The sequence below is a fragment of the Oryzias latipes genome, chromosome 19 (genome assembly GCF_002234675.1).
Source record: "Oryzias latipes chromosome 19, ASM223467v1".
Classification (NCBI taxonomy): domain Eukaryota; kingdom Metazoa; phylum Chordata; class Actinopteri; order Beloniformes; family Adrianichthyidae; genus Oryzias; species Oryzias latipes.
This window is the reverse complement of record NC_019877.2, coordinates 10,991,004-11,002,095: the sequence shown is the minus strand read 5'-3', so window position 1 is coordinate 11,002,095 and position 11,092 is coordinate 10,991,004. Positions and strand designations below refer to the sequence as shown.

The window sequence follows — 11,092 nt, the reverse complement described above, 5'->3', positions numbered from 1 at the left end:
TTAGCCATTAAGGACAAATAAGGATTAAAAAATAACAAAAACTTAAAGCAAGAACTTGCTACATGGATTCTTAGAAAGTATGCTCTGCAGGAATGTTTTGAAGCAAACTTTTGGCACAGGAAATTAAACTCCCTGCTGGAGGCGTGTCCTGCAAAGTCCTGGGCTGTCCTCAAACATCAGCACCCAGAACAGTACATTCTGTGCGTTCTCAACCTTCGTCGGATTGAAAACAACCCATTACTGAGGAAAACACTAATCTGCATGTTTCTCCAGCGCAGAAAGCAAGACACAAACAACTGCAATAAGAACGTCACATATCAGTGAAGCATGAAAATAAAATCAAGATAAAAACAAACACCAAGTGTTGCCAGGAAGGTCCAACTTTATTTAAATGTTCTCTTTTTTTTTTTTTTTTTTGCTAAAATGGAGATTGGGAGAAAAACATGACATGTGAATTGTATAGCAACTATAATGGTAAATTATATTTTATGATAGAATTTATGGGCGAACATATTACTCATTTTTAACAATGAAGGAAATAACAGATTGTAATTTTGATTCACATAGGTTTAACTGCTGTAAAATGTACAATGGCAAAAGTTAAAAAAAAAAAAATTATAATGAAACTTTTATTAAGTTTTACAGGGGAAAAACACAAACAAGGGATATATCCCGTACAAAGTGAAATATCAAACATCTTTATTGTAATTTATTTGGCTGATTTAATCGCCTCGTTTTCCTTAAGACGGCGTGAATCCAAGTAGCTGCTCTATTGGTTTGTACCGCCACTCGTCAGCTTCCAGCTCCTCCACCAAGCCTGCAAGTTTCTCCATTCTGGACACTTGTTGGTCTGAAAATACATTTACTAATTATTTAATTTGAATTCAGAAATGTAAATGGGAGCTAGCAAAAGAAAAAACAAAACTAAAGATGACAAAAAATAGAAATATATACCTCTAAACAGAGATATATGAAACGTAGGATAAGTTATGAACTGATTGGAAAATATAAACACATGTATGCATCCACATATTCATGTAAATAATTATAATTACTCCTAATCAGAAAGAGATACATTAGCACTTATACATACAGTACATGAAACATTTAAACCCCTAAATATTAAGTTTATCAAAAGGAGTTCAATAAATTGCTTGAAAAAGAGTGGGAGGAATTAAACCAATTCCTATCTCTTTTATCCTTTACTTCAGTTTTTATTTGTTATTTTAAAATTAATCATTATCCGGTTTATCTCTAATCTTTACCATCACAAATGCAGCTCATTAAATTAAATATTTTTTTAAAAAAATATGAATAAAATCAATTGAGAAAGATGCAGTGCACAATAATTACACAAGAATGTCAAGCATTATTTCAGAAATCATTATGATATATTACTAGAAATAATATATTACCTTGCTTATGTTGGGGGGGGGGGGGTCAAAATGTAATTTAACTTCTTACCATGTTTAACTTGTTTCAAAGTAGAGGCAACTTGGTAGCTGAATACAGACTCGCATAAAAATCTGTCAGAGCCATCTGAAAGAATCAACAGTAAATTATGGAGTATTAATGGATGGTTTGTCAGAAAGTGTGAGCAAAAGACATTAAAATTAGAAATGTACCAGTAAACCTTGATCCCTTTATTTTTTCTTCTTACCTTCCATCATTTCTCCTGCACCTTTGGGATATGTGTATAAGACTTTCCTCGGAGGGATGAGCTCTGATGCACTGAATCCAGAGCCAGTGACCGAGCTACCGCTAACACCACCCGCAGAAGACGATGAAGAGGACGCAGCCATGTATTCGAGGGGCTAATAAAGAACACAAATAACATTTTGTAGGTCATATTTTCAGCACAAAATACATTGCAAGTGCGGTTAAAGAGAATACAGTTTACAAATTTAAATACGTAGCATGTCTTGTCAAAATATATGTGCAAAAAAGGTCTTGTCAATAAAGTTTGTTGAGTTTTATTGATGTAAATTGACTGAACGCATCCTCTCTGATAAAACAAAATATGACTAGCTAAAGGCTAACATGCTAAATTTAGTGTAAATAATATTCACTCGGAATTACGATTGTTATAAACAAATTCGCACTAAATTAAACATTTATAAAAGTAGTTCTTACCGTCTAAATCCCAAATAACTCTCACAAGATGTTTTGTTTGAAGGTACTAGTTTACGACGAAAAACTGTTCTTTACAACAGAAAGGGGGAAAATGCACTAGCGTAAAGTTCACAGTAGCTGGAACAGATTGTGAATCTCAACTGTCAGCTGACCGTCGTTCCAGATGTGTTAGAAATCTAGTAAGAAAGTCCGTAAATTGCTCATAACTGTCGTAACCTGGTCGTAAAGCAATAGAAATGATACCACAGCGTTCACTGCCGTAAAAATAATCTTTAGTTATCCGCTTGCATAAAACTTTAGCACTTGCTAACCGAAATGTCCGTCATGGATGTTTTACGCCCAGCTCTTATTAATATAAATGGAAGAATATATCGTAGAAATACAGTAAAAGAAGAGCATTATGAGGAAGAAGAAGATTTCTCTTTCATTGAAACGCCAGGTATGCTTAGCTCTGTCAACAACAGACGTGATAAAAATCAGCTCTGTCAACAGACGTGATATATCAAAAATGAGCTAATATATATTTTAATAAACCTTTTCAGAGCGGGAGGAACTTCTTGATGATGAAACATGTGACAGCTATAACATTGAACAAACAGAGAAAGGATACCGCTGTGTTTTTGATGTCCCTAGTGCTCTTTATAAGTGAGTCAGTTACAAAATGCAGATGTACAGTAAATGTTTTTATTAATATTTTGGTAAACGACTCTTCAATGCACTTTTATTGCCTTTATCGTTTTTTTCCTTAATAGATACATCATTGGGAAAAAAGGAGAAACCCGCAGACGTCTGGAGTTTGACACTAAAACGTCCATAAGCATCCCTAAACAAGGAGTGGAAGGACAGATCGGTGAGGATTTAAATGAAAAAGTGTCTGTCTACTCTGATGTTTAAGGACCGCAGACATGACCTTACATAACCCTGATCTCCCTACAGTGATCACAGGGTCCCAAAAATCTGCAGTGTCATCAGCAGTTACTCGAGTCGAGCTTCTTGTGGAAAGTTTCCGGAAGAAACAACCTTTTACTCACTTTCTTTCGTTCCCTCTGAATGATCCTAAAATTCAAGAGGGATTTCTCAGATTTAAAGATGAGGTGCTGCTGCAGTGCTCTCAGGTATGTTTATAGACATGCACACATCCACCGTTTGGACATTATAACACATTACTTTCTGATTTACAGGATTATGGAGTTGAGGAAAGCATTTTTCAAAACCCTGCAAAGCTTCATCTAACTATTGGCACCCTGACTTTGCTAAATGACATGGAAGTGCAGAAAGCATGCGCATACCTGCAAGAGTGTGGAAGTTTTATCAGGTATGGGTCAAAATTTTGTTGTCTGGTGATGTGTGATGAGATTGTTTTAAATTGTGTACCTTGCATGCCGTGATTCCCATTCCCGGCTAATTTTCAGGAAATATCTGGGAAATGTATTTTTCTTCAAAAGTTAAGGGTGTGTGTTGTTTCTTTTCTTTAGGGACATCGCAGAAGGAAAGCCTCTGTTGCTGGAAGTGACTGGTATAGAGTATATGAATGATGATCCAGCCATGGTGGACGTTTTGTATGCCAAAGTCAATGTGAAAGGTGGATCTGACAGGTAAAGAGATCTGAGAACAGAGTGCAAATTTCTAGGCCGGGGATTTTAAATATTATTGTTTTTATTTATTTACTTTTTCTCCCTGTAGGTTGCAAACGATCGCAGACCGGCTTGTGGAGCATTTCGCCTCTTCGGGGCTGATGGTGCGAGAGTGGGACAGAGTGAAGCTGCACGGCACTGTGATGAACACCCTGTTTAGAAAAGACTCCGCAGGTCAGCCAATCAAGTCACCTCACTTGACAGTGTGAACAGTGCAGCTGCATATAGGAGACCTGCTGTTACCACGGTGTCAGCTGCTTGGCCTACTTTTGCTCACAAATAAGTTCTTATTACCTTTTGACTTGGATTAGCACTGCAGTGACCATAAAACTAAAAGGGAAACAATGTAAACAACTGGTTTTGGCAGAGTGGAATCAGGGAGGCGGCCTTCTGCTTGGCCTCAGTGTTGTTGACACGAACAAGTACAAGTTGTGTGTTTTCTAAATACCCTGACAATGGCTTTATTCATTTTGGTAATGGCTGCCGTCCAGCTGCATTGCTCAAATTGTCATCGGTTTGACCAGCAACACAGTACAAGTGTGGTTGTGGTCACTGTTGAAAAAAGTCTCACTCCGATCATATTTTGGGTTAGCTCCTGATTGCATTTGATTTGGCGGTGAGAATTATGGCGCAGATCAACCCCACCCCATCTTTCCGTCACCCATAACTGAGCTATTTGTTTACGCTCTCTCTCTCCTGCTAGCTTAAGGCCCCTCACAGCCCACAACATATAGTGGAGGCATCCAAATGGAGCGAAGCGGGGCGTTTTGGCCCGTTTTTTATTATCTGTGTAACAAATCTGCTCTTTTTCAAACAGGATTTGAATAAAGAAATACTCAGAAATGTATATTTATGCTTAATTTTCTTTATATTTGTCCTACATCTTCAGAAAAATGCAACAAGAACATGTTAAAAACACTATTTTCATCAAAGTCTTGTTTTTCATGCACCTGTTTCAGTAGATCAGTTAATGTGCTAATTAACCTTGACTCATAGTACTTTTGTCTTTGAACTGAAGCTGCTTTATTGGCTCGTAAAGATATCACCTTTTTTGTGCCACAATGTTCAGTATTTCTGTTGTTTTTCCAGTCAAAGGAACGGGAGGAGCAGGAAGACTGACCACGACTGAAAGAGAGGCTTTCGATGCGAGAAACATACTAAAGGTTAGAGGAAGCTCAATTTTAATACCAGGAATTTACATTTTTCTCATCGCATCCAAAAATGTGCCTAAAAAAAATGACATTTGGGACATAAAGTTTTATTGTAAGGATACAATTAGGAGATAATCTAGATTTATATGACTTTATGTTTGTGCAGTCAAGGACAGAATGTTCCAAGGAACTTCTAAAACACTCACCAGTTAGTTTATTATTCAATAAAACTTTACAAGGCCCCACTTTCATGCAACAGCAATAAAAAATGTTGAGTCTTTTTGGGAAAAATATATTTGAAAATTGTAGGAGCATGATTCTTTTCAAGACCTGCTGAAGTCCAAAGATCACATAAACTTAATGCTTTTCTAAAACTCTCATAAGGAAGTAATATTACAACAATAAGACACGTCTTGACTTGAAATGAAAGGCTGTACTGCCACGGTGCACAATTGTATCTATCAACTGTATACTTCAATACTATGTTATATAAAGTTGAGTATTTTGTTAAAAATTCTAGTCAAAAGTGCAGGTTTTTTAAAACTTTACGGTGAAAGAAGAAAGAATAATACAGTGTTTGCATAGAAGGCAATTCTGCTTTTGTTCTTTTGTGTCCCAAACGGCTATTGTGACTGAATTTTCTTTTTTTAAAGTTATCTTCTTGAAGGTCTATTCTCATAAAAGAAATACTGCTGCAAACAGAAGTGGGCCTGTGAATTCTTGAGGGATCTTTTCAAAATAAGAGAGCAACATTCTAAAACGCTTTTAAGAGTAAAAGGTGAAGATGGAACCATCATGCTTTAGAGTTGTCTGAGTTTTACACTGCTGTGGTACAGGAAATTATTTGTTTGTATGTTAGGAAATATTGCAAAGAAATGTGTAGTTTAGTTTTGCTGGGAATTTCTAACAGACACAAGACTAAATTGATCTTAAACCTTTTAAAATACACAAAATCCTCCTCAGATTATTTAACAATCTGGGTAAATGATCAAGCTTTGATTCCAACATGCAAAATATTATTGAGGTGGAGGAATTTGCTGTAAATTTACTGATCAAAGTGGGATTTTGGGCTGACTGACTGCAATGTTTTTTTGTTTTTATTTCATTTAACAAATCTGTTAAATCTTTCATTCAAAGTTTTGCAAAGGATTATTATTATTTAATGTCACTTTTTGTTTGATCGTCTCTACATATACAAGTACATGCACAGTAACACATTTATATTGATTTCATTTAACTGTATTTGACACTTTTTTGTTGTTGCAAACTTTGACCATCTTTCCGATTCACATCATAAACTCTGTTTCCAAATCAGTTCTAAAATCACTGTTAAATGTTAAAATCCTTACGATCTGCCTGTGAGCCACAGCACCTTATTGATGAGGACGTAATCATGAATTTGCTTGTTTTAGTGTTTTGTTGTACTCAGCTGTTCTGGTTATTTATGAATCGTCTTTTACCTAATTAATGCTGACATTTTAATTCTTTAATAAAAAAAAACATGGTAGTAATTTTAGAAATTGTTATACTAGTTTAAAAATATGCCAGTATTGACAGCTATAAAAGGAAAAATAGTGAAATTACCGTAGATGTTTTGACTGTTTTATTGTTGCTTCTACATTTTGATAGTAAACATAGAAAAAAGTCTGCCTATTTTTACCCGGTTTTATGATATCTGTGAGAAAGTTTTATAGAATCAAGCAGACCTCCTGACCCTTTAAATGATCTTTTTTCTGTTTTTCTCCCCAGAAATATGGTGCTTATAGTTTTGGACAGTTTGAGCTGAACACCGTCCAACTGTCGCAGAGATATTCAACAGACTGCACGGGATACTACACAGCTGCAGGGAGCATCAGCTTCTCTTGAAGCGCAGTCTGACTGAACATATTTAAGAGAAAAAGATGCCTTTGTGGAAAGGACCCAGCTGGAAATCATTTTTCGAGGAATCCGCTGTTGAATCTCTGGAAAGTTTGTCCTGTAGATGGCAGTAAAGAGTTTGGTTTCTTCTCATGGAAATGACTTTTCTTCTATAAAGGTTTCAATCACATTTGTTCCCTTTGAGAGTTTGATGCAAAGAACTTTTGATTTTTAACAATAAAAATTCACTGGAAAAACCGTCTGAACTTTTGATTGAAGATGCTTTGAGCCTTGAGGGCTTTTTTGTTTGCTAACGTAGTCTTCAGGGAGTTGACTCGCTTGAAGTTGTGCGACTAAAACTGAGTTAAAGCAAATATCAAAAAGCGCACGCAGAAAATAAATTCAAAAGAAAAGCAAATAAAAAGATGGAAAATGCATTGAAGGCCTTCATGCTGTCAAACTCATAAATACTGTTGTCTTTTTTTGGAGGGAAAAAGGAATTTTATTAGGGTTTTCTCTTATTTTTACTTCAAACTTACCTTTCGATGTGTTTTTTAAATTAACTTTATATTGAATGACAATGGAAATGTGTGCCCTACTATAAACAATATTTATTTTTTGTCAAATACTACACTCTTTTTAAAGCAAGGAGATAAACTTTTAAAGGAAAACGACTTTCTCTCAGTAATTATTAACTGTAAATGCACAAAAACCCAACAAATTGTTTAAAAAAATGAATTTTTGAAGAAACCTGGTCTGGAAGTCAGAACTGATTGAAGGATCCATCTCCCACCTCGTCATGGAAGAAGTCAGTGCTGAAGAGTGTGTTTAATAATTTAGTCCTCCCTGCACCACCTCACCTGACAGATTTAGCAGCAGAAAAAGCTGTCGGCCTTTAACCTTTTTAAACATTTGTTAAGCAGCATTTTACAACAAAGCTGAAACACGGCGAGGTCACACAAATTTAATGACGTTCTTGCATCACCAGATCCTGAAAACCTTTATTTTACATTTCTGTCTGGTGAACGGTTTAACACGTCACTGACACTTTTGATCCCCGTCTTTTATTCCCAGTGCTCCTAAAATATAAACAGCAATGCGGCGGATGTAAAGACAGAGCCCAGATGTTGACGCTTTGTTGTTGGACTTTATCTCCCCGTCACTGGGGAAGCTTTTGCAGAAGGTGGATCCTGCAGCCTAAAGGTTACACAGATAAGAAGTGATTTTCTGGGCTGTGCTGCTGACCATCGTAGAAGTGATGTGATTTGCGCTCATTTTTAATTTACCAGGTATCATTAATCCTGAAAAACTGGTTTTGTTTTACATGCATCAATATTTAGCAGAGTTTTTTAGTATGCAGACCAACAGCTCAAGCTAACAGATGCTTTATGTCATAACATCCCTAAATGCAGAAGCCCTCCTTAGTACTGATAACAGCTGGAAGATCACACATCCTCATCAGAAACACAAGACCGCTGCTATCAGGAAATGGTTTCATGATTGATTGTTATGCTGCATTACAGATGCATTTTCATTTGATATAAAAAGCCCATTTAGCCTTTTTTCAAGTCATTTTTACTTATAAAGCAGGGCTTTATCCCTGTACTCTTGAGATAAAAGGCAAAGAAAATACAAATCATCCTTTGGATTGTTAAAGTTCAGAGTTTTAACTCAGATGAGTATGAAGTCATTGTGATTTGGGTGGCATTCAGTAGGCATCCAAACAGAGTGGTCTGTCTTTACACCAAAACAAAAATGTTAAATTGCAGGTAAATGAGTTTAAACAGTTTTCAAACTTTGTAGAATAGTTTTTTTTCCATATATAAGTCAAGAGCAACTGTATAAAAAATTGCAATTAAGAAGAGGCGGGAGAGACTGAAGAGCAAAATGCACAAACATCAGATTGCACGTCTAAAAAAACAGCGATACAGTATGTCCTAAGGACTGACTGACATAAGCTGTTCTATTTCCACTGAGAAATAAAGATGAAAACCAAAAAAATGAAATTTCAAACTTTTATTGTGAAGTGCTGAGTCAAGCAGGATTTCTGTGTAACATGTCCAAATGCACAAACTTTGCTTTACACTTGTCATCTTGTCAGTTTGAAAAAAAACCTAAAAAAAGTCACACAATTCCCATTTTCAATAGTTTGCAGCAGAAACCCTTTACAAGTTATTTAAAACAGACCTATTACCTACTTAACTAAACAATAGATTTCAAATGTTTTTATTCTTGTTTTTTTTCAAATTGAACCATGAAAATGAAGAAGATGTTGTTTATCAGAATGTATTCCCCTGTTTGTTAATAAATAGTTCAATGTGCAACACTTTTAATTCCTTCCACTAAGCTGCTATAGCTCCTTAAATTGCTTCATTTAAGTTGGTAATTAATTGAAATTGATTGTTTGAGTCGAACACTTGACTGCATTTTCCCGTGGACCAAAACTTCCATTCATCCATCTTCCAAACCCACTTCATCTCTTTCAGGGTTTCTGGAGCCCATCCTATACTGTCAAGCAAAAGTGAGGTACATTGAATCGTAGGACCAAAACCTGAAAAGGTTTATATTCTTTTTTCAATAAATTGGTGCTATTGTTTTTGTCTCAAGACAAATTTGTGTTTAGATTTACCTTGTGAGGGGGTATAATAATGAAAAGAGTAAGTATTTAGGTTTAAAAGAACAAGTAATTCTTTGACTCTTTTCCTGCAAACAACAAAATTATGAAATGCTTTCTGAAAGGGTTTTGCATATTTGGCCTTGGTTAGCAAGAAAGGAAGTGGCTACAAATCCTGTTCATTTTTTAGTCTGGTTAGTTGCCATGTTTTTAAGGTTAACTCTTTCAACAAAGCTCCCTGTTTCACCAAACCAGTTGTCTCTTCAGTTATTTATTTTCGGCCTTTCTGAACCTGAAATCTACATGTTATTAGGTCATATTAAAGCCTTGAAATGTACATTAATCCCGTTATTTCCAGTGTTAACCTCCTCATCTCTTAACAGAAAATATTTGGTCTTGTTTGTGTGGATTTGCTTGCGCTCTGTCTTTTCCTTCGTGATGCATCTCTCCTCTAATTAGTCATCTCTGTGCTTCCTGCAGTGTGAAACTCCAAACTAGACTCCTGAGGATTGAAAGTAAATTTGCACAACTTTTCAAGCAGTTTGAAAATAAAACAAATCTCTGCTTACCATGGATGTGAATTCTGATTTCTTAATTCAACGACAGCAGAGGAGCTTAAATCGTTTTTTTTTATCTGCATGGGGTTTTTGTCTTGCATCACTGTCCACACAAAAGTGACCTAAACTTTACATTGAAATAATGTGCAACATTAAAAACACCTGTTTTCTTCCTATTTTTGCTTGATATTATTCCAATGTCTGCGCTTTTAGATGCAGGTTTTTGTCCTAAAACTATTTCAGTCAAGTACTTCTCTCTTTTTCGTAGGTTTGTTGCTTTTTTGCAAACTTTTGTGGACCACAGTGACAAAAACAATCATTCAGGGATAGCAAAAAAAAAGCCCTTGAATAGATAAACCAGCATGGTTTTTACACATAAGAGGGCAAAACAAGGTTTTATGATTTATCACCTGCAGCTGCACCACAGAGACACTTTATTCTCATCTAAAAGGAATGGAAAAGTGTGAGTAACTCAGCTTCAAATGTATAGTATATCCAATAAATTGATTTTCAAAAAGCTATTATTTTTGGCATTGGTTGTAATGGTGTGCATTGTCCTTGTAAAGACAGTGGATGTTTGAATATTCATGAGATATGTGTAAAAATATATCAGGACTTATTTATCATAAAAATAGGTTTTATCAGCCACAAGCCAAACAAATATAATTGAACCTCCTCTTTTGTACCATAATGTACATTTTAAAATTGGAAACAGATAAACAGATACTGTTATATAATTAGCAGAGTTTATAAAAGCCCCTTAGCTTACACAATCAGTAAATGAAGCTTGAATTTATGCCAATCTTTCAGAAAAAAGTATTGTTTTACACTTACTTGTGACATTCTCTCTTATGGGTCACATTGTCAGAGTAATAACTGTTTTGAAACGTTTCAAAATTAAAGCTTTTTAGTGGAAAATAATCTTTGATGTCTGCTCTTTTAATGTGGTGAACATGATTGATTTGCATGCTGAATGTATTAAATAACATGCATAAAATCTATTTGAAACCCTAATTACTTTTAAAGGTCACCTCAAATCATGAAAAAAAAGGGAGGGGGGGGCTCAACACACCTATGAAATATGTAAGACAATATGTAATATGTAAGACAAAAAAAGTGTTTAATTTGTTTCAATTTTCTTTCTCA

General features: G+C 35.3%; 2 protein-coding genes across 2 annotated transcripts; one reads left to right on the top strand and one right to left on the bottom strand.

Moving 5' to 3' along the window:
• Positions 1-363: 363 nt before the first annotated feature.
• anapc16 (anaphase promoting complex subunit 16) lies at positions 364-2,576 on the bottom strand. The gene is made up of 4 exons (XM_004080421.2): positions 2,134-2,576; positions 1,661-1,814; positions 1,465-1,539; positions 364-850 (listed from the first exon to the last, which is right to left on the bottom strand). The coding sequence occupies exons 2-4, from the start codon at positions 1,800-1,802 to the stop codon at positions 741-743; spliced, it is 327 nt and encodes a 108-aa protein (XP_004080469.1). The 5' UTR covers positions 1,803-1,814; positions 2,134-2,576; the 3' UTR covers positions 364-740.
• On the top strand, positions 2,379-7,034 carry ascc1 (activating signal cointegrator 1 complex subunit 1). Its single transcript, XM_004080420.2, has 9 exons — positions 2,379-2,572; positions 2,676-2,778; positions 2,886-2,983; positions 3,070-3,248; positions 3,315-3,448; positions 3,609-3,728; positions 3,817-3,941; positions 4,857-4,930; positions 6,668-7,034. Exons 1-9 carry the CDS (start codon positions 2,449-2,451, stop codon positions 6,782-6,784), a joined length of 1,074 nt encoding a protein of 357 aa, XP_004080468.1. The 5' UTR covers positions 2,379-2,448; the 3' UTR covers positions 6,785-7,034.
• The last annotated feature ends 4,058 nt before the right edge of the window (positions 7,035-11,092 follow it).